Source organism: Bison bison, unplaced genomic scaffold, assembly GCF_000754665.1.
Source record: "Bison bison bison isolate TAMUID 2011002044 unplaced genomic scaffold, Bison_UMD1.0 scf7180017864270, whole genome shotgun sequence".
Lineage (NCBI taxonomy): Eukaryota > Metazoa > Chordata > Mammalia > Artiodactyla > Bovidae > Bison > Bison bison.
In genome coordinates this window covers 10,169,102-10,192,732 of record NW_011494842.1, presented here as the reverse complement: position 1 = coordinate 10,192,732, position 23,631 = coordinate 10,169,102, and the positions used below count along the sequence as shown (strand labels likewise).

General features: G+C 51.6%; 1 protein-coding gene across 2 annotated transcripts in view; it reads left to right on the top strand.

The window, feature by feature from the left end:
* The window catches only part of BTBD9 (BTB (POZ) domain containing 9), a 411,775-nt gene extending 388,150 nt beyond the window's left edge, over positions 1-23,625 (top strand). The window contains exons 12-13 of one of the 2 annotated variants that reach the window (XM_010848690.1): positions 3,391-3,469; positions 22,261-23,625. In XM_010848690.1, coding sequence (XP_010846992.1) covers positions 3,391-3,469; positions 22,261-22,455 — 274 coding nt within the window. In that variant the 3' untranslated portion in view covers positions 22,456-23,625. The remainder of the gene's footprint in view (positions 1-3,390; positions 3,470-22,260) is intronic. The other variant, XM_010848691.1, reaches the window with a different exon arrangement.
* Positions 23,626-23,631: the final 6 nt, after the last annotated feature.

Below are 23,631 nucleotides of genomic sequence, written 5' to 3'. Positions count from 1 at the left end.
GGCAAGCTAGAAACTTTTTTCTAATACACATTCTACCAAACTAAATAGTACAAAGAGTGCAGAAGTTTACAGCTAATGTCTCTTGAAGTTCTTCCACCCAAACAATATTTTGGCAAACATGCTTGTAGACCTCTCTCTTAGAATACATATGTGTATAGATATTTACAATTTAACATAATCAAGACCTCATTCTAGATGCATTTTTGTGATGGAGGATGTGGTATTATTCCCATCAGCATTGGACAAATGAGGAAACTGCAGCTCAGTGAGGGCTTGTGATTTGTCTGCTGCAGAGCTGGCCAGTGCCAGGGTTGGGACGTCACTCCTGTGTGGGTTTTTCTGTTTGGGGTAAGTGCTCAGAGCAAAGGCTGTGCATATTTTTTGACACTGGTAGTTCCTGTTCAGACACGTCCTCCCAGCACCCCGCCTTGGCTCTGAACTGAGTAATGATGTTGCTCTGTTGTCTTCCTGGGAGTGTCACCTACTACAAAGGAGATGCAGAGTCCTGGACGAGTAGGGGTCTTCATACAGCTCTCTAGCTCAGTAAGAAAGGCGCTGAGCTTCTGCATAGACCAAGCGGTGGTGGCGGCACCTGGCTCTGTGATGTGTGAGCCTCCTCGGGGTGGCGCCGTGACTATGCATGTGGCTCCGACACAACCATGACTGTCCCCCTGCCGCCTCGTCATTCCTTGCTGGGCATGCGGAGAGCCGTTTCGAAGACATTCGGGGGAAATGGAAGCCGGTACTTGGGAGGAAGAGATGCTCCTTACCTCATCTTGACTGGCTTCCCTTCCTGTTCGTGCTTTGGTCTTAGGGCTGTCATCCAGTTTGCTGAAGATGAAATCATCTGTTCACCTCTTGGGCTGTGTTAGTGAAAATGAACTCTAATATGATTAGATATTAATGCAGTGCAATGGAGGATTGGTATTAAATTGAGGCCTTCTGATCTTGTTACTCCAGCAGTGCTCCCTCCTGCTCAGACTGCGGCCCTGCAGCTCCCCCCGCAGAGGGTGGGGGGCCAGGGCCTGAGCCCCCAGGAGGCGGGACGGGAGATGGAGCCGAGGGGGCGACAGCGGGACAATGAGTGGGGTTCAGGCCCAGCTCCCCCCCAGGACGCCCCACAGTGAGCCCTCACTCCCTTCAGGGCCTCACTCCCTTCAGGGCCTCAGCCTCCACCCCACACGTAGGGCAGGGTGGGGGTGGGGTCGTCCAGGGGGCAGGAGCGCGATGCCAGGCCTGTCTGTGCTCTCAGAGCCCTGAGCGTGTTGTTGAGGGTTGTGAGCTCACGAGAGTCAGGTCTTACCTACCTGTCCAGAAGCACTGGACAATTTTTTTGGATAAGCACAGGACTTAAAAGCTAAGAAGAGTCTTCTCTGTCTCCTCCACTCCCAGCCCCATCTCCATCCAAATCCCTTTTGTGAAACTGGCTGAACCTAATATCAGAGCTATGGTTTTCCCAGTGGTCATGTATGGATGTGAGAGTTGGACCATAACGAAAGCTGAGCACCGAAGAATTGTTGCTTTTCAACTGTGGTGTTGGAGAAGACTCTTGAGAGTCCCTTGGACTGCAAGGCGATCAAACCAGTCCATCCTAAAGGGAATCAGTCCTGAATATTCATTGGAAGGACTGATGCTGAAGCTCCAATACTTTGGCCACCTGATACGAAGAACTGACTCATTGGAAAAGACCATGATGCTGGGAAAGATTGAAGGCAGGAGGAGAAGGGAATGACAGAGGATGAGACAGTTGAATGGCATCACCGACTCCATGGACATGAGTTTGAGCAAGCTCTGGGAGTGATGGACAGGGAGGCCTGGCGTGCTACAGTCCGTGGGGTCGCAAAGAGTTGGACTCGCCTGGGCGACTGAAGTGAATGGTTGTCACTGGCTGAGTCACTTGCCCTAGCTCTGTTGCCCTGGCCTGGAGTAGGGGTCTGAGAAGTGCAGTGGAACAGCTTTGGTGTGTGCTGTCACTGCCGTTGGCAGTGAGATGGGGTTCTGATGCCTGTGCTTTGTGAACCCCTAGCTTCCCCTACCTGCTGGAGAAAGAACGCAAGTCTGTGCTCGGCCCCCGTGCTTAGTGCAGAAATGACCCCCAGGCCTGTCGGAGCCCAGGTCCAGTGTTGAAGCCCCACGGGGCCTTCCTCACAGGTCCACCCTGGGCTTGGGCTTTCCAAGGGAGCTGTGTGGGTCTGGGAACAAAACACTTGAGAAACTGGGCCAGGAATGCAGACCCTGGGGATGGTCAGGTGGCATCACCTTCATGTATGAATAGCCTTTCTACAGACAGAGTGATTTTTCTTATGCTGTTTCCAGAAAACTGCTTCCAGAGGCACAGACTTTGCACATAGGATGGTAATGACTTTTTAATGACCTCAAGGGGCCTGGTGTCCAGGCAGCAGTGAATCAGTCTCCGTGGGCGGCTCATGGTGAAAGGGAAGATGGAACACCTGAAAGCAGAGGGGGAGAAATAAGCCACAAATACGTGTATTTTCTTTGGTAGCATTACTCGGTAATTAGACAATTACAGGAAACAGCGTCCCAGCAGCTGGCGGCTCCGCCATGTGTGCGGAGGAGGGCTGCAGCAGCCTCGAGCGCCTCGCACTGCTTCTGAAAGCATGAGCCGAGTTTGCAGCCGCGGGTGCCGAGCGCCTCGTGCCTTCCGACGAGCCGGGAGCGGTAAATCGGGAGCAGACCACTTCCTCTCGGGAGAGACTGGGGGCCTGCTCCACTGGCCCAGCCCCTGCCGATCCATGAGGAGGGGCTTTTAAAATCCTGGGCCTGCTTTTGAGCCCACCCATCCAAAGACTAAACTGTTTGGGGGATGCGTTGGGAACCAGAAAAAGAGGGCTGAAGGGAGGCCAGTGGAGAAACTTGCCTTTTCTTCCCCAGGTGCCTCCACCACTTGCATGAGGGGGGTCAGACATGGGAGCCCAGGGCTCTCACGACAGTGAATGCCCCCCTCCCAACCTGCAGTGCTGGGCCCAGCCGCCCTGCCCTTGGCCTGCCTGCCTGCTTCAGCTCCTCCTCCAGGACCCTCCCAGGAAGTCACTGTGCCCACCTGGGTGCAGCCATTAGGCCCACAGCCCTCTGAGGGCAGCACCATCGTGGCCCTGTTACTTCATGAGCCCCACCCGCCTTGATCCCTCCCCCGTGTGGCCACACTCGTCTCTATGTGCACGGGTCTGCATCTCATGCTTGCCTGTGTCGAGCCTTCACAGAAGGGCAGCACCTCCTTTGCTGAGATTGTGGGGCACCATGTACTCCTGTCCCAACTCCACGCAGTGGGCGGAGACCCCCGCCCCCTCCACATCCTGGGCTCCGCTGGGCCGAGCCGTCAAAGGATCACAGGACGGTGTAACCAAGCAGTGCTTATGCTTCTCCTCACAGGTCCTGGCAGTCGGTAACTTTTGAAAGACGCCCAGCATCCTTCATCCGAATCGTTGGAACACACAACACAGCAAACGAGGTAAGGGCCCCCTTTGGTGAAAGACACAGCGGCACTTCCTGCTCTCTGGGCAATGCCTCGGCCCAAGTGAACTGCAGCTGTTGGTTCCACCCATCAGTGGCCTATTGTTCAGACAGCTTGCTTGGTACAGGAAGGAGGAGCCCTGCTTGCTCACAGGGGAACTGTTGTTACCATTTCTGGGTGTCTGTTCACCACGAGCAGCAGGCAGGCCCTGCAGCTTCACTTCGTCCCCTGTGCAGAGACCTGGAGAGTCCTCTCCCCTCCCAGACGCCAGCCCTCTCAGGGTCCCTGGGCCCCTAAGTGTGGTGTGTGAGGAACCCCAGCTCCACGGGGCGGCCGGGACGCACAGTTGTAGGTTTTCTCTGTCCGTCTACCCAGTCCTGCGCCGGCCTGCACATAGTGTTCGTGGGCGAGCCTCTTCCTTCCTGGCCTGTTCCTCTCCTGGGCCTGGGCCTTGTTTCTGGGGAGCAGCTGTGATTTGGGGCCATACTGTCTGGGTGTCCCTCCACCTGTGGAATTCATGAAGGAAGAGTGGGTGAGTTATTCTCTCAAGTTTGGGCTCCCGAGGCCAGGATGGCCGGCAGGTGAGGTTCCTGGGCCTCAAACGTGCTGTCTTCTCTGGCTGGAAATGGCTCTGGAGGACACAGTGGGTTCCTTCAGATGAGAGAGGGGTGGGCAGTGCCTGCAATGCCTTGAGGGCCCGAGGGAGGGCGCTGTGAGCGACAGCACAGGACCCGAGTGCAAACCAGGACCGTGCCAGACCCCTGGGACTGCCTCCCCCAACAGCCTGCATCCCTCTGGGCTCCAAGAGCCACCCGGGGCCCACTCATACCACTTAAAGTGAGAAGAACGTCTGTTTCCATTTTGAGTGCAAAATAATCCATCTGTAAGTTAATTGCTTAGCCTCTGTTCCTCAGGTGGGCATAGAGTAAGCGCTGGTGGTGAGGGGTTGGAGTTGGCAGGTGGCCATGCCACAGGTCCATCTGCTCATCACGGTCTTGCTTTTACACAGTCAGATGTGCTTAGCACACACCCTGAAGGCCTGACCACTGGTTAAAGACCACAGTCGTAAGAAACAGTAAGGTTGAAGCTCAAGAGGTAAATGAAAGGCATAAAAATAGTAACCATCCTGCAGTTTCACCCCTGCGTAAACTTCTCAGATCTGTACAGGACCAGTGTGCTGGGCATGTGGCCAGGGCTGCTGCGTGGGGCTCCATACCCAGAAGGGGCTCTGTGCTTGGGGTTTAATGCTCTCCAGCATCCTCTTGAAATTCTTGGAAATCTTACCTTTGGATTTTCTTTTTAAGGGAAGAGCATCCACCAGGGGCTCCCTGCAGGCCAGCCTTCACCCCTTCTCCTTCCCTAGGACGGGTTCTCAGCCACCCACCCTGACCCCTGGTGCCTGGACCCACGCAGCCTCTTCAGCCTGCCCTGTGCCCACTGCCACTCCCAGTGGGACTCCCACACATTTGTGAGGAGAGCCAGGATCTGGTGTGGGTCCCCTGTGCTAATCACAGGATGGGGCCCTGGGTGCCCTGAGGGTCTGCCCTGACCTGACGCTGTCCCCCGAGCTGGAGCGAGCATAGCATGAAAGAGCAGATGAAAACCCTGGGGCACATCAGGAGAGACCCTGGGAGAAAAGGAAAAGCTTTCTCTCTGCCTTTTGAAGGAGAGACGCTACATTTCCATTTTTCACTGAGCCCCACACGTTACACAGTGGGCCCTGGATCGCGCATTATTTGTCAGATGAGAGTTCTCCAGGGCACATCAAGGTGCTTCTGGTTCTTTGAAAAGCATTTTAAGCAGTGAAAATATTGTGATAACGTATATTCATTTTGCCTTTGTATTTATTTAGAATAAAAATGATACACACCCACAATATATTTCTTGCAGAGAAGAGCTTAGAAACAGAAGCCTGAAACTTTTGCTTACCTTTTTATTTCAAAAGAAACCTGAAAATTATAAAATAAAGAAAGCCATTGATAGTTTTTAAAACACAAAATTAAAGAATTCTAAACATCAGGTCATAAAAACACTTTTTTATTCTTTGAAGATGTAACAGAAGTATAAATTTGAATCTGTATTTTAATAGATATTTGAGCCCCAAACAAAACATCATAGTTTTAAAATTTTACCAATAAGTCTCAATTTTTCTAACCACTTAAATTACATGTATATTACTAAATTAGAAAACAGTTCGAACGTATCTTTACTTAATAGTATATGAAGCTAAAATTAAATATTTTTATTTGCAATCCCTTGTTTCTTATATAATGCATTTTTTTTTTAAAGCCATTTTATTTTCTTTAGTTCCTGAATGGGACTTTGTAATTGTCATTTAACAGTAGAAGGAATTCTTAAGTCAGAGAAGGCTGAGAAGCACTGGAGCAAGTCAGGTCAGGGTCTTCTTCCAGGTCTTGACCCCTAGGCCCTCACTTCAGTGACCAGAGGAATAATTTCCCCTTACAGAACTCAAAAGCTGGCATGCCAGATCTCTCCCCGATTAGTTTACAAAAATATCTACAAGGAGCCCCAGCCACTTGGGACCCGCCAATTTGGAGACTGGAGTCCCCAGTTTGAATGGGTTGACTTAGGTCATTAATTAACTGGTGACCCCGTCATATCTAGCTGATGAGCAACTTGCTCAGCTGCTTTATCGAGTGAGCTATTGATCAGGAAGAAAAACCTCAGTGTGGTGTTGCCAACCTGGGAACATCTCAAATCATAAAATAAACAATGACCGGCCGGGATCACAAGGCAAGATCCATAAGCTGTGTCATTCTCAGAGCAAACAAGAAGGCACAAGAGTTGATTTCATGGAGTATCGGGGATGTAGCACAGCCTCAAAGAGAACGTTCTTTATTGCACCATACCAGTTCTGGGCGTCATATCCCCCTTCTTGGAGATGGGCAGGAATGTGTGCAGAGTCAGAGGAGTGAGGGAAGGAGGGTGCCTGGGGTGGTCGGTCAGGACTCCTGGGGGGACTGTGATGGCACAGCCAGCAAGGAAAGCAGGCAGGGGTCCAGGACAAGCCTGGTCCCGAGTCCCATGTAGCCAGAACCACGCCATGAGAAGATGGGTCAGGACGCCTCTTCCTTACAGTGGAGGACGGGGTGGAAGGCAGGCCAGGATTCTTCAGTCTGTCCTGGCTTATCTGCCAAGGGGCATCAGTACCCTGCATTGCCTCAGAGCCAGGACCTGTTTCCCTTTAGATAGTGAATGTTACCAGCCCACAGACTGTGCGAATTTCATGAAGTGTAGATGGAGTCGGTTTCTGTCATAAGAGGTAAGATGGTGTGTGCAGATAGGGAAAGAAGCGTGCCAGTTCTCCCAGGTAAGACTGTTTGCTGCAGGCGCTGCCCCATGCGGAGAGGGTGTCAGAGCAGAGCCAGGTGGGGAAGTGCGGCCTGGCACCCCTGTGAGTTGAAGAGCATTCAGCAGGAGGGCAGGCTGTCCGGGCAGAAGGTGGGAAGGTGGCGCGTGTACGTGGCTGTAACTGCTGGCAACTCTGGGGATGTGGCAACAGGAAGGGTCCAGAGCTAAAGTCCTTGGGGATTTCTTGCCCAATGTGGTCACGTGTCTGTGTTGCTCTAGTCAGCCCGGCCTCCCGCACCAGGCTCGACATCTGGCCTCAGGCTAATCCCCGCCCCCCCTCCCCCTCCCCCAACCCCTCCACCAGGGCCAGCTCTTGGGTGATGACCACCAGGCAGGCTGCGGGCTTTCAGATTTCTTGGTCACCTGTCCGGGCACGCTTCTGATTTCCTCGGCATTTCATGCCTCTCCTTTGGGAAGCGCGTGTCTGCTGTTGGCATCTGTCTCTCATCTTCCTTTGTGAGCACCAGGCAATGAATTCATTTAATTTTTTAGCTACATTTACGACTTCTATCAATAAATTCCCTTAATGTTTACCTGTCGAAGACAGCGCCACTTGGCTCCAGTGACCTCCTGCTCCTTGTCTGCTCAGCATTTCCTTGTCGTCTATCTCAACTTCTCAGAACGTTTTTCCTTTCATTGCCCACCAGGGAGCCTGTCATCCTGCCCCTCCTCCTTGGCTCTGCCCCTGGACGCGCCCCTCCCTCTGCCACTCGGAGGGGAGGCGGCTTTCCCATCCTCCTCTCATGCTCAGCACTAGAGGGCAGGCACATGTCGGTTTGTCTGTCAGCGAGTCCCTCCCCCCAACCTGCTCTCCTTCAGTTATTTTCATTCATCTGATTTTCCCTGATGCCTAGAGCCGAAAAGGTCTCTCTGGCTTTTTCCTCTATCACTTTCTACTGGTCTAGTCGCCAGTGCAGCCGTGAGGTCCTTCCAGCCCACCTGCCTTGACTGCTGCCTGACTCTGAGCTACTTGGGAGGCAGACGTGGCTCTCCTGCCTGCAGGAGGTTAGAAACGGCCTTGTGGACAGGACCACAAACATCCTGGCGGATCTGAAGTTTCCACTCATACTCACGCAGCAGCCGCGCTGGTTCTGATGCGGTGTCTCTCACAAACCTTTCATTCGCGTTCAGCTAGTCACCGCAAAAGGGCAGCAAAGGCACGCTGCTTCGTCCTTAAGGAGGTGTCAGTCTGTCAGCCTGTTTCTTAAGCCTGTTTCGCTTATGCCCGTTTCTTATTTTGGCTTTGATGAAGCCTGGTTGGAGAGCAGGTTGTGGAGTGATTTTTCAGGAGGTAGAGACCTCAGGGGCACAAGCAGTCCCACGGGCTAGAAAGGACTTACAGGAAAAGCTTCCTTTCCGCAATATGGAACGACCAAGTTCCTGCTCACAAGAACCCACAGGAAAGAAAGCTTTTGCCGAGTCAGTAACAGAGAGTGAGGATGGGGTGGACAGTCTGTAGGCAGCTCTCAGGGCTCCAGTTATGTGTTGAACTTATGTAGCTGAGGAAAGAGGCAGTGTGGTAATTTTTTGTCTTATGTCCTGGCCCTAACTTGGGCCCGGCACGTGTGCGCACAGAGTACCTGCTTCCTGAGTAAGCGGATGAATGATTCCGTCTGTCCGTCCATCGCTCCCTCTCCCCATCAGGTAGCCAAATAAAGGAAAAGGTTCAGTCAAACAACTTCTCATCCTCGCGGTCCTTGGGGATGAACATCACAGCGTGTCCAAAGATAGAAGCCAGCACAGAAGAATCCATGTAGTGGGGTTACATTCATACAAATGTCAGAAACTAAGCTATGACATCTAAGGATGTGCACACAGAAAAGAAGTGATTATTATTAAAGGCAGGCTGTGCTTTTAATAGTAGGGCGGGGGCTCAGATCAGGAAGGGACCATATGGTGCCGGCAGTGTTTCTGGTTCTTGACCTGCATGCGGTGTACGTAGCTGGAGTTCACTATATAGTTATTCAACAAGTTGTACATTTGTATTTTATGCACCTTTTAGTGCATAGTTTTCACAATAAAAAAATGTTCTGTTTTAAGCAAAAGGGATAAACTGATGAGGAAACCAAAGCTGAGCAATGTTAAGTGATTTGTAAGAGTTTCAATTCAGGCAGTTTGGCTCTTAACATCCAGGGTGCTCTATCTCCCAAAAAGGCATAATGTTGGGTTGGCCAAAAAAGTTCATTCAGCTTCCCCATGACTCTAGTAGTGCCTATTTGTCTTTAACTTCATTCGAAACAGTTTGGTTAGATATTATTGTGACAGCTGTCATATCACTGTGCATTTTAAAAAGTTTATCAAAATTGTGTAACCATTTTTGTGTAAGCATTTTATTTTATTTATTTTTTAATTTTATTTTATTTTTAAACTTTACAATATTGTATTAGTTTTGCCAAATATCGAAATGAATCCGCCACAGGTATACACGTGTTCCCATCATGAACCCTCGTCCCTCCTCCCTCCCCATACCATCCCTCTGGGTCGTCCCAGTGCACTTTTTGTGTAAGCATTTTAATATTGAAGATGGAAGTAAAAAGCAACATTTTTGGCATGTTATGCTCTATTATTTCAAGAAAGGTGAAAAGACAACTGAGACATGAGAAAAGATTTGTGCAGAGTGTGGAGAAGGTGCTGTGACTGATCGAATGTGTCAGACATGGTTTGTGAAGTTTCATGCTGGAGATTTCTTGCTGGATGGTGCTCCCTGGTCAAGTAGACCAGTTGAAGTTGATAGCAATTGAGACATTAACGGAGAACAATCAATGTTTTACCTCGAGAGATAGCTGGCATACTCAAAATATCCAAGTCAAGCGTTGAAAATCACCTGCACCAGTTTGGTTCTGTTCCTCGCTTTGATGTTTGGGTGCCATGCAAGTTAAGTGAAAAAACTGTCTTGACCTTATTTCCGCATGTGATTCTCTACTTTAATGTAATGAAAACATTTTGTTTTTAAAACAAATTGTGACAGGCAATGAAAAATGGATACTGTACAATAATGTGGAACAGAAGAGCTTGTGGGGCAAATGAAATGAACCACCACCAGCCAAAGGCCGGTCTTCATCCAAAGGTGGAGTTACGTATATGTTGGGATTGGAAGGGAGTCCTCTGTTATGAGCCCCTTCCGGAAAAGGAGCTCATAATTAAACAATTAATTCCAACAAATACTGCCCCAGTTAGACCAACTGAAACCAGCACTCGATGAAAGGCGTCCAGAATTAGTCAATAGGAAACACATTATCTTCCATTGGGACAATACAAACCGCAAGTTTCTTTAATGAACAGGCAAAAACTCACCATTGACTGGGGCGTCCTTGGCTGGGACATCCACTGTACATACCAGATTTCTATTTATTTTGGCCTTTATAAAATTCTCTTAATGGAAAAAGTTTTAGTTCCCTAGAAGACTGTAAAAGATACCTGGAACAGTTCTTTGCTCAAAAAGATTAAATGTTTTGGGAAGGTGGAATTATGAAGTTGCCTGAAAAATGGCAGAAGGCTGTGGAACAAAACAGTGAACATGTTGTTCACTAAAGTTCTTGGTGAAAATGCAAAATGTCTTTTTTTTTAACATAAAAACCTGAAGGAACTTTCTGGCCAACCCAATAAATAGTAAAGCCACAGAAAAGAGCCCAGCTCTGCCCTGGCTGGGTCATCAGATCAGATGTTGGTGAGCAGGTGGTTCCTGAGGGCAGGCTTTGTGCACCAGCCTGGGCTCAAACCAGGAGAGAAACCCAGGCAAGGGCCCTTCCCGAGAAGGGCTGTAGCTTCAGCGCCTGACAGAAGTCAACCCACAGGAAGAGCACCTGAGCCTGGCTGGGGACGGGGGTGACGTGAAGCGCAGGAGCCCGAGCGAGGTTGCAGTGAGCGGAGGCAGTGGCGGCAGGTGGGCACGGCCCTGGATGGGCAGACAGCGCCCAGGCTGTGCAGTGGAGGCTTTGGGAGGGTGGAGGGTGCAGATTCCTCCCGGCTCCCGGGAACCGGCTGCAGGAGGGTCCGCACTGCCGACACCAGCAGGGTGGAGAGTCTGTAAGTGGCTGCTTGGCCTGCTCTCCAGGACCAGTCAGCGCCGAGCCTGGAGTGAGGCAGAATTTATTTACAGGCTCTGTCGGGCCCGTGAGTGGCTATGGGCTCCCAGTGCCATCCTCGTTCCCATAGCAACATGTGGCTCTAGTGAAGAAAAAAACAAAAAGAAGGAAACAGATTCTGGTTTTTTTTTTGTTTTTTGTTTTTTTTTTTTTAAAAAAAGGTTCCCTCCTGGCCTGGTGACAATTCAGTTCAGTGGCTCAGTCGTGTCCAACTCTTTGTGACCCCATGGACTGCAGCATGCCAGGCTTCCCTGTCCATCATGAACTCCCGGAGCCTACTCAAACTCAAGTCCATCGAGTCAGTGATGCCGGTGACAATGGTGACAATTATTTCCCAGGGCCTGCCCCCTGGTTCTGGTCACTCCCTCGAGGATTCCCTCCCAGGCAGCATCCACCAAAGGATATCGTCTGAGAAACAGCCTCAATGCACAGGGCAGAGAGGTGGGGGATGAGCCCAGGAGGAGAGAGAAATAGGAAGGAAGGAACGGGGGGCCTTGTCCAGTGTGAACTAGGAGATCTCGGCCTTGGTGCCAGCCTTGCCCTCAACCAGCTTTATCCTCCCTGGCTCTCAGGACACCTCCCTGGCTCTCAGGACCCTTGTCTTTAAAATAGGGAGAGTGGACTAGATTTTAAAGGTTCCTTCCCAGTGAGACAGAAAAAAAAAATCAGAAAAATATTTAATTTATAGTACAATTAATACAAGACCTTTTATAGACGTCTTTATATTTAAATGATTTTAGGAAAGTTTTATTGGGAAAACAAAGGGAAAGTGACACAACAGTGAGCACGTCATTGTTCCAAACGTTCCACGAGCCTTATGACTGTTGCAGTGGAGCAGTTCAGCTCCAAACGCCCAGCCTGGGAAGGTGCCCACAGCTTCTGAGCAGGTGGGGCCTGGGGGCCACTGGGCGGCGAGATGGACGAAGACCCCAGCTCGTGAGCGTGACGTCCAGCTGTGTCTTGCTACGGAGCCAGTGGTGAGGAGTCAGGCCTGAGATCTCCATGGAGCCGGTGCTCTTCAAGACAAAGCAGACACATCTGGATGAAGTGAACAGCTGCCTTGGGCGGTGGGGCCACTAGAGCAGCCTCTAGGGGAGAGTAGAGGGCGCCAGTAAGGCCATGTCTACCAGTTCCCCCTGGGAACCAGAACATTTCTCCTTTTTTGCCTTAGTTTTCCAGATTAATTAAGAGAAAGAATCTCTCTTCTGGGAGCTCTGGAGTATGCACACAGGAAAACCAGAGGTCAGGGATTCCAGGGCTGCCAGAGGTGACATGTTTTGGAAAGGCTTTTCTCCAGAACCTTCCAGGCAGTAGAGTTTCAGATACTTGTGAGTGCCCAGGCTTATGGGAAGATGGCAAAGTGACATTGGAAAGTTTAAAAAAAGCCATTGCCATATAGAGACATTGCCATTGCAGTGTCATCAAGAAGCTTACTCTCATGCCTAGTAGGAATAAATACTTGTGCAAAACTATTGGGGTATCCTATCACCTCAAAGCAATGCTAAAAAGTTGTTGCTCACAACCTGGAAATATCTTGCTATGAAATGGGAGAAATATAGCAAGAAATATCTTGCTGCTGCTGCTAAGTCGCTTCAGTCGTGTCCGACTCTATGTGACCCCACAGATGGCAGCCCACTAGGCTCCTCTGTCCCTGGGATTCTCCAGGCAAGAATACTGGAGTGGGTTGCCATTTCCTTCTCCAATGCATGAAAGTGAAAGTGAAGTTGCTCAGTCATGCCGGACTCTTAGCGACCCCATGGGCTGCAGGCTACCAGGCTCCTCTATCCATGGGATTTTCCAGGCAAGAGTTATCTTGCTATAACTGGCCTAACTGAAAACCATCTTTTGGGCTGTTGAGATGTACATACATGATACTCTGATTTTAAAGTGCCATGTTTTATTGGAAATACTTGGTCTTCATTTTTAAGGGAACAAAGATAAAACATCTCTATACAGTCTAGACAGACTTGGAACTTCTGTTCCTGAGACAAGTGTAAGAAGACGTAATTGTCAGCATCACCAAGCTCAGTAGGGTTTGCTGAGCACTGAGTGTGTGCCATGCTGCCATACACACGTTGCGAAAGGAGAGAAGAAGTCTTCAGGGTGTGTAATTCAGAAGCCAAATCTCTGTGTCTGACTTACGGGCAGATATCATTGAGAGGTAGGTATCTATTTATAAAGATATGTCACCTCGTAAATGTAAGCTGAAAGCTTGGCTCAGAAATCCTATTTGTATTGGTTGGTATGAAAGAAATCTGTGAAAATTACTCACGAGAAGCCTGAAAAGGTAGAGTCATTGATCAACATTTATTAAATTTTCCTGATTTCTGCTACAGTTCACAGTGGGTTCTGCTACAGTTCACAAGTGGACTCATAGGCCAACTTGGGAAAATTAACAGAGGCCTCTCTCTCTGCTTTTAAAAACCTTGGGGACCTCTCCAGGGGAACAGTGGATAAGAATCCACCTGCCAGTTTAGGGGACAGAGGTTCAATCCCTGGTCCAGGAAGATTCCACCTGTTGAAGAGCATCTAAGCACGTGTGCCACAGCCACGAGCCCGCTCCCCACAGAAGAGAAGCCGCCAACTGCAGCCAGGAGCCCTGCTCGCCACAACTATGCGAAGTCTGTGCACAGCTCCAAAGACTCAGCACAGCCAAATAAACAATAAAATTTTTTAAAATGTCAGGGGAAATGGCATTAAAATGTCTCAAAAAAAAAAAAAAACCACCTTGAAGACACGTTGAACAAAGAGTGCTTGGGGAATCACTCTAATGAAAGCAGCAAAGAGTGGCCAACAAAGGAATTCCCTGGTTCACCAAGGAGGGGCCGCACATACGTGTGCAGCCTCTCCAGGGCTCCCAGAGAAAAGAGGACCCCAGACTGTCTCCAGCAAGTCGAGCATTACAGCTCCCAGAGAGGAAAGGAAAGGGATAATAAACACCAGCCACAAAAAAGGACACGCGGATGGTGACTCGGGCTGTGTCAGCCTCATACACACGACTACATTCCAGATTAACCAGCTTCTCCCGGGGGACGGATCCTCGAAGCTGGTTTAGCAAAGGTGCCCCTTCATGAGCAGCGGCCATCAAACTGCTAATGGGAGGCCTGACTGCTGAAGAGGGGAGGGAGGGTGACTCGGCGACGGGGGTAATGGTTCTGCATAAATCCGAGCACAGCTCTGCGCCTCATTCACTTTGTCACAACCTTTCCAAGGGCGGGGGTCGCAGTCTTGGGAAGATTTGGAGGAAAGAAATGGAATCACACAAGCTTCTGAGTGAAAAGAAACTCAGGACCTGGCTGTTCCTCCGAGAGGGAAGCCCCAGGTATGGCGGGACAGGCCCCTTGCGGCACTGACAACTCCTCCGGGCAGCAGTGACCCTGCAGTGTCTGCATGAGGAGAGCACGGCATCCCCACGTCCCCACCAGCACACCTCTGCTGCTGGTGCCCGGCGGCCTGGGGTCCTGACAGAAGAGCCCCAGCCTTGAGCCAGACGGTGGCGGCGTCCAGGCCTGGCCTGGGTGTCGGCTTCCCACTGTTGCTGTGCGGGCTCAAGGCTGGTGGGTTGAATTATTGACTGAGACCGCTGAGCCGGCACATTGTACAGAGGGGGGCGGCGAGGCCCAGGCCTTCATCTGGACGTCCTCCCTGTGCCTTCTGCCCGGAGGCCACTCCCGCCCCGGCCACGAGGCTGGATTTCGAATACCTTCCTCCTGACCTTCAGGCAGGATCACACTCACAGGCTGTCTTCCTGCTCACTCGCTGTCCCTTCGTCTGAGTGAGGAGCTGGCCTGGCACCCCGAGGGCACAGGGGCGGGAGCGGCCCCACCCCGAGGTGCACCCCCCCCCGCTCCTGGGCTGTGTCCCTCTGCGTGGGGTCCTGACAGCGGGGCCTGCGTGGCCTGGCGCCTGGCCAGCGTTCATGCTCAGTGAGGTTGCTGAGGTTTGAAAAACAAGCCATGGAAGGAGGATCAGAGGCCGAGTCCAGGTCCAGTGCTCAGGAGCCTGGGGGCACCATGGTCCCCCAGCCTCTGTCCTCCCGGGGGTACCCCAGCCTCTGTCCTTCCAGGGGGGATCCCAGCCTCTGTCCTCCCAGCAGGGACCCCAGCCTCTGTCCTCCCAGGGGACCCCAGCCTCTGTCCTCCTGGGGGGACCCTAGCCTGTGTCCTCCCAGGGGTCCCCAGCTCTGTCTTCTCAAGGGGATTCTCTGTCAGTCTTAGCAAGCCTGTTATCAGGTGGTGTAGTTTATCCTTTTAAAATGCTTCTTTGCTGCTTGTCCCACATTGCTGTGTTCTACCTCAGAGGATTTCAAGCTTAAGGGTTTGCTGTCATCTGCTTGCTTTCTTCAGACCCTTGTATTACTTGTCACCACAAACATATTCCTTTTGTGATATTTTTAATTGAAGCAACACTTGTGTTTAAGCGTCTCCTCTGTCCAGAGGCCCTGGCTGCCCGCCCGGGCCCAGGCCAGGCCCCGACCAAGCCCTCTGAGGCACAGCCTCTTGCTCCACGGTCCCTGCAGCTCCCTTCCTGTGCCATCACATGGGGCTGGGGTGCCCACAGAGGACCCCTCTGACCAGACCTGCCTCATCCTTCCAGGCCCAGCTCTGGAAGCGTGCCCCGCCCCACACCCTCCAGGCTCCCTGCATGGTCAGAGCCTGTCCTCACTCAGCGTGTGGTGCACCCTCCCAGGGGCCAGGACTCACTGGAGGGGTACAGGAAGTGCCTCATGTTTTGGGTGACCGCGTGCGTGCACTCGGACCTCCTGAGCCCCGTGGATCCCTCTCCTGTTCGGGTCCCAACCACCCCCAGTGTCCAGCACTCCCCTGCCCCCCAGCCTGACACCTGGGGATGCCGATCCTGCCCCACTCGCCGCCCTGAGCACGCTCGCTCCGTCCCCGCTGCACCCTCTATCTCTGCACCCTTCTTTCTGTTTGTAAAGCATCCTCTGCACTTGGACTCTTCCCCATGCAGCTTGTGACTGGATAGCTGTTTCTTGTGTGTTGCCTATGAGTCGGCAGAGCCCGCTGGGTGCTGGAGATGCTCAGGAACCCGCATCAGAGTTAGTTGGTCCCTTGGTGACACCCTTGGGACTCCAGGGTCACAGCCTGAAGCGCAGCTTTGACCGGTTCCTCACCGTCACTGTGGAGGCTCCACCCGGCAGGCTTCAGGGGCTCCCAGTTCCCCCACTTGGGGCAGAGCCTCCGCTGAGCTCCGCAGGGTCAGGGAGACGAGTGGGCCTGATTCCCAGGGATCCGCCACCCGATGCTGAAACGGCCCCAATGGGTGTCTTGGGAATAACAACCATTTGCATTGCTCCCTCAAAACAGGTAGGTGGGTGGGCTAGAGCCAGTCGCGCAGTTCCAGTTTAGTCTCGCAGGTAGAGAGAGGCTCTAGACAGTCCTCCAGGCTTCTCGCGCCCAGCGCGGGCAGAAACCCCCGCCCCCGGCCAGCGCCGCCAACGGGCCCCTTCCTCTGGTGACGGCTAGTCAGTCAGCGGCCCCTGCCTGCCGTCTTCTTTACTTTTCACTTCAGAGTTTTTACTGATTTGTTTATTCCTGTGTGAGGCCCTGAGCGGGAGAAAGGAGAGCCACACCTGAGTCCTTGAGTCGGAGGGCAACTGACAGCTCAGGGCGCGGGCGGGAGGAGGCGGCCCAGGAGCCGAGAGACGGAGGGGAGGCCGCGAGGGCCGCGGAGCGGCGGCGACGGCGGCAGCCTCGGGGTGCGTGAGGCAGACACAGCCGGCGGGGGAGCGGGCTGGGGCACGCGGGGCTCGCGTCAGAGCGGGGAAGGCTTCTAAAGCTGATTCACTGATGGGGCGAGGGTGTTATGGAAGCAGAGGTGTGTTCTCGGGGGTCATCTCCATGGCTCCATCATGTCCTTGCTCATAAAGCAAGAGACTGTCAGTTACCCACCAGGAGATGGTTCTATCACTTCAGAAGCTTGAAGAATGTGGAGCTGATGGAGAGTAGATTAATAGTTGCTACTTAGAAGAGGATTTTCAGATTGACCCCAGGTAGCTCAGGTGAGAGCCAGTGGTCCTGTAGACAATTTTCAAATCCCCAGAAAAGGCCCTCCTATCAGGCTGCTGACAAGTAAGCACCTGCCAATGGGCCCAAGTGGGGAGATTTGCTCGGGAAAAAAAAGGGGGGAGAAAGAAAAAGAAAGGAAGGAGAGACCTGGGCGCTGATCCCGGGCAGCTAAGGCCGCGGGGGTTTACAAGAGGCAGCGCCAGCCTGAGCTTTAGAGAGAGGGGGGCGCTCACGGAGAGAAGAAGCAGGCTCTGCCGCACAGAGGGCCAGGCTCAGTCAGTCCCACGTTAGTCTGAAAGGCAGGATTTAAAACAGTGGTAGACAAGTGAAGTGGGGATATGGGAAATAGTGATGCAGGGAGGTAAGCACGGAGTTTATATTTTAAGTATGATTTCCTGGTTGATTTTACACTTGTCTTCTCCTCTGTGAACCTGATTCTGCAGAAGGAGGGTGCGTGTGCATGCGTGCATAGTGGATTATGCCTGTGTGCGTGGTGTGGGTGTGCGGGGTGCGAGTGTGCACAGTGCGTGTGCTTGAGCTGTGAGGTCATAGAGCTCCCAGGAGGAAGGGGCAGCCCCACCCCCAGCTCTCTGCACCCCTGAGCCCCCTGCAGTCTCCTCTGCCTGGTCCTTCCTCGGGGAGGGCGGCCCATGGCCAGCCTGGCCTGCTTCCCGCCCACTCCCAGAACTCCAGTGCCTTCTCCTCCACAGTCCAGCCTTTATCCAGGACTCAGGAAACGGGCAGATCCAAGTTCAGTGGCTCCTCTCTAGCCAGTAGGCCCCTCAGAAGGAAAGGGTGCGCCCGACCCAAGCAGAGTGAGGCTTGAGCTCTCCTGGGAGCACGGGGTGGCCAGGGCTGGGAGGCTGTGCCATCTCTCACAGCTGTCCACACAGGCCCAGGCACGCGGCAGTCCTTTCCAAGCAATCCCTGCAGGCTGGTTACATGCTTCTATAAATCAGTGACAGCTTTACTACGACTCACATCGTCTTACTTATATCTAGGACCCTGGGCTGCTGTAGGAGAAGTCTGGAGACCCAAGGGAGGAAACCCGTGGGGTGCAGTAGCGCGGTGTGAGAACCAGGCCCTGCCAGGCGTTTGTCCAGGACGCTGTGGTTCTAGCAGCAGGTCTTCTGTCTCCTGATTCCCCAGCCATGGTGACCTCTGGCTCCCTCAGCCTCAGCTCCTGTCCTGTTATTGGCCCAGCGCACTGGTGTCTCCAAGGCTGTCTGGTGCCGTGAGGCCCCTCCGTAACTGGCACTCACCCCTAAATCCCACTCCATCTTTCTGCTCCAGAGCCTCACCCACCACCACTGACACCTCTCCTCACAGTTGGCCGCTTGGAACTTGTCAGACATCACTTGGCTGGCTGTCTCCTCCCCAGCGTCTTTACCCATGTTATTCCCCTTGCCCAGAACACGTCTAACCCTGTAATGTTCTTGCCTTCCCTCCAAGTCTGTTAACTTTATTTTGTTTTAATTTTATTGAGGTACAATTGATTTACAATGTTAATTTCTTAAAAACAGCAGGATGACTCCAGTTATGTGTGTGTGTGTGTGTGTGTGTATATATATATTCATTTTCTCATATCCTTTTCCACTGTGGTTTGTCAGATGTTGAACACAGCTCTGCACTGTAGAGTAGCACCTTGCTGTGTGACCGCTCTGCAGTTTGTACCTGCTCACCCAGAACTCTCAGCCTTTCCCACCCCTGCCTCTCCTCTCCTCCCTAGGCAGCCACAGTCTGTTCTCTCTGAGTCTGGTTTTGTTTCATAGATATGTTGGTTTGTATATTTTGGATTCCACATATAAGGGATACCACATGGTATCTCTCTCTTCCTGGCTTACTTGACTTAGGATGTTAATCTCTAGATCCATGTTGCTGCAGATCTGCCTATAGATTGTGGTGGGGTGGGAGGGGGCAGCCACATGGCTTGCAGGATCTTAGTTCCTTGACCAGGGATCAAACTTGCACCCTCAGCAGTGAAAGTGTAGAGTCCTAACCACTGGACTGCCAGGGAATTCCTGCTTGTTAACTTTTAAAAGGACTCTCTTGAGGGCTTAGTCTCCTAAGTTCTATGAGCAGTGACCTTCAAACAAGTTGTTTTTATTGTTGTTGCTCCGTTGTGTCCACTCTTTGCAACCCCATGGGCTGCAGCATGTCAGGCTTCCCCATCCTTCACTATCTCCCAGAGTTTGCTCAGACTCTTGTCCATTGAGTTGATGATGCCATCCAACCATCTCATCCTTTGTTGCCCTCTTCTCCTCCTGCCCTCAGTCTTTCCCAGCATCATGGTCTTTTCCAGTGAGTCAGCTCTTCGTATCAAGTGGCCAAAGTGTTGGAGCATCAGCATCAGTCCTTCCAGTGAATGTTCAGGACTGATTTCCTTTTCAATTGACTGGTTTGATCTCCTTGCTGTCCAAGGGACCCTCAAGAGTCTTCTCCAGCACCACAGTTTGAACGCATTAATTCTTTGGTGCGCAGCCTTCTTTATGGCCCAACTCTCACATCCATCCATACATGACTACTGGAGAAACCATAATTTTGACTATATGGACCTTTATTGGCAAAGTGATATCTCTGCTTTTTAATACACTAAGTTTGTTATAGCTTTTCTCACAAGGAGCAAGCATCTTTTAATTCCACGGTGGCAATCACTGTCCACAGTGATTTTGGAGTCCAAGAAAATAAAGTCTCTCATTGTTTCCATTTTTTCCCCTTCTGTTTGCCATGAAGTGATGGGACCAGATGCCATGATCTTAGTTTTTAATGTTGAGTTTTAAGCCAGCTTTTTCACTTTCCTCTTTCACCTTCCATCAAGAAGCTCTTTAGTTCTTCACTTTCTGCCCTAAGGGTGGTGTCATTTGCATGTCTGAGGTTATTGATATTTCTCCCAGCAACCTGGATTCCAGCTTGTGATTCATCCAGCCCGGCATTTTGTAGGATGTATTCTGCATATAAGTTAAATAAGCAGGGTGACAATATACAGCCTTGATGTACTCCTTTCCCAATTTGGAATCAGTTCATTGTTCCACATCCAGTTCTGACTGTTGCTTCTTGATCGGCACACAGATTTCTCAGGAGGCAGGTAAGGTGGTCTGGTATTCCCATCTCTTGAAGAATTTCCCAGTTTATTGTGATCCACACAGTCAAAGGCTTTAGCATAGTCAGTAAAGCAGATGGTTTTCTGGAATTCCCTTGCTTTTTCCATGATCCAGCAGATGTTGGCAATTTGATCTCTGGCTCCTCTGCCTTTTCTCAGTCCAGCTTGTACATCTGGATGTTCTTGGTTCACGTATTGCTGAAGCCTGGCTTGAAGGATTTTGAGCATTACCTTGCTAGCTTGTGAAATGAGCGCAATTGTGCAGTACTTTGAACATTCTTTGGCATTGCCCTTCTTTCGGATTGGAATGAAAACTGACCTTTTCCAGTCGTGTGGCCACTGCTGAGTTTTCTGAATTTGCTGGCATATTGAGTGCAGGACTTTAACAGCATCATCTCTTTAAAATTTGAAATAGCTCAGCTGGAATTCCATCACCTCCACTAGCTTTGTTCCTAGTGATGCTTCCTAAGCCCTGCTTGACTTCACACTCCAGGATGTCTGGCCCTAGGTGAGTGACCACACCATCGTGGTTATTCCAGTCATTAAGACTTTCTTTGTACAGTTCTTCTGTCTGCATATCCCCTAAAAGGGCTTTGGGCAAAAAAGTATAATTTTTCGAACATTTTAAGTAAAACATTTGTTCGTAAGTTTAAATATAATTATTTGTGTTAATATGATATAGGAAAAAATAAACATTTTAAAAGATGGAAGCTGAGGACTAATTATTATGAATACATAATTGATGACATGATTTACTAAGATAGATTTTAACCAACTCGTTGAACTAAGGGACACCAAATCTGAAAATAATTGTGGAATCATTCATGGGTTTTAGCCAGTGTATTTTGAGAATGTCTTCATAATTCTGGAAAAATTCCAGTTACATTTAGAAGAATTACGTGAGTCACATATACAGTTCAGTTCTGAATTCAGAACATCTCCCCCAGGCCACGCTTCCCCCACTTGGGGACCAGGAGCCGCCAGGGCCCTCACTCATGGGAGGGCGCATGCTCACCCTGGGCTTGGCGTGCCCCAGTGGCACCCAGCAGGGCAGCTCAGGGCTGTGCTTTCCTCTCAGGATGTGGGCGAGGGTGTCAGGATTCAGTCACTTCGCAGGCAGTTTTGGAAAATACAGAATTTGAGGATTTGGAAACTGATTCCCTGAAGACTGCCAGCGTGCTTCTTGGAAAGAAGATGTGTGTTCCTCAGACTGCAGACCCCACTGTAGAGGGTGTGACTCTGCTCTGTGGAGAGCTCAGGACAGGGAGCAGGGACCCCAGGAGGATATGTCGTTACACACTGGAACAAGGACTTCCCGTGTGGGCCAGGGAGGGCTCCTCTGCAGACCCTGCTCTGACTGGGGCTGCCCCCACTGCCCCGGCTCACGCCCAGACGTCCCTCCTGCACTGGGCGTGAGGCTCCCGCCACCCCAGTCATGCTGCATTTGCTCAAGGTTGGGGCCAAGGCTCAGGCTTGCTCGCCGAGCTCTGTGCGGTACCCACCTGTCTGCTCAGTGGTGCTTCCTGAGTGAGTCACACGGGAGTCACCCAGCACCTCCTGGGGACTGTGGGAGGCCCGCTCCTCCACATGAGGGTGTCTGCTGCCGGTTGGCCCAATTCCCGTCAGGTTGAAGTTCCCTCCCCAGAACTGCTGCCCAGAGGATGAATTCATACCAAGAACGTGTTCCTTCCTGAGGCCACGGCATGAGGTCAGCCGGCTCCTTGGTCCCTTGGAGATCCCCTGGGGTAGTGCCCTGCTGGCTTTTCTTTTTTTTAGAAAAGGACTTTATGGCAGTACAATTCCCACGCCATACAACTCACCTGTTTAAAGCATACAATTCATTGGCTTCTAGTATTTTCAGAGTCTTGCAGCCATCGCCACCACCATCAACCCCACTAGCTTCTAACCCAACTGCCAGATGTAAGAATTAGTTAAAGAGAAAGAAAAGCTCGTGAGACCAAAGTAACCCAAATCAGAGAAGTTCGGTGGGAATGTTTTATAGGAATCCACACCACGCTGCCTGTAACTCTTAGACCATCAGCCCGCTTACTTTTACCCTGAAACATACCCAGCCTTCTAGTTGTTCCTGTCTGCGCCCGCAGCAGGGGGCAGAGGACTCTGACTCCCCTGGGGACCGTGACCCGACTCGTCACAGCCCGGGTTGGACGCTGGCCCGCACTCACCGCCTCTCCTCTCTCACAGGTGTTCCACTGCGTCCACTTTGAGTGTCCCGAGCAGCAGAGTGCCCAGAAGGACAGCAGCGACGAGCCTGGGACAGGGGGCGCCAGCGCGGCCGGGCAGCAGCTCGACCCCCACGCCCTGCAGGCCCCCAGCGGCAGCTCCCTGCCCTCCAGCCCTGGCTCCAACTCGCGCTCACCCAACCGGCAGCACCAATAAAGGAGGCGCACGTGTGGAGTGACTCGGGTGGCCAGGTGGCGCGGGAGCCGTGTCCCCCACCCGAGCAGGGATCCCTGTGGACTCCCCCCACACCCTCCCCCTGGAGGAGCAGGCCTGGCTGCAGAAAGGGACACAGAACTGGTTTCCTCCCAAGGACACAAAGGGGCTGCTCTATTCTCCTCAATTTGTTCAAATCAGGCTGGTCTCCAGAGGGAGAGAGTGGGTCTTCAATCTTCATCAAGTCCTCCATTAACACCCTACCTCTCTAATCTGACCCGCAAGGGGCACAGAAGGAAGTGGTAGGCAGGCCCGGGTCCGCATACAGAAACGGCACGCAGACACGGGCCTGAAGCGGGTGTGTCGGGCCTTCCCCCAGAGGCGCCCTGAGAAAGGAGATTTCAGTGTGTTTACTTTTATGGACATTGCCCTGGCAACTAAATGGTTTTTTATTTCTTTTAGTTACTCTCCATTTGCTGAATCATAGGTATTCCAGATCTTTTTGAAAGGCTCAAACCACAAATCACTTGTTTCAATCCCTTTTGATGCTGTAATTTTCCTTCTTTAGTTTTGAACGGTGCAGTGTGGGGTAGAGCGGAAAAATAGCGTGCACGTCTCCTTAGGGAGGGATGGAGGCAGGGCTTCGTGGTCTGACAAGGAAAATCCTTTGAGGAAGTTCAACAAAATACACAATGAACAAATCAGTCTGCGGACACTGGAGTTAATAATCACTCGAAGTGCCAGGTTATTAACCTGTCATTCCTGAAATGTATCCCACCTTTAAGCTTGGGAGGCTGACAAGGAAACAGTGACTATGCCACCAGCTAATTGAACGCTCAGAAGTGTGCACAGATAAACCCGCCCCAGCTAATGTAAGGCTCAGAAGTGTGCACAGATAAGCCTGCTCCAGCTTCTGGCTAGGCTGGGCCCGCCCTGTTTGCCACAGGTTGGTGGAGGTGTGTGGAGACGGCCGTCCTGCTGGTCAGGGTCTGGAATACAAGAGGGGCCTCTCCCGCCCGCTGGTGATCAGTGGTTGCTGCTTTTCCCCCAGACCATAATACTCAGCCAGGGATTGGGGGGATGGGGGCGGGGGGAACAGTTCTAAGCAGCTTTCCTCTTAATCCTCACCGAGACCATCTAATCTGACAGTTGTCACTTGATCTGGCCTGCGTGTCTGAG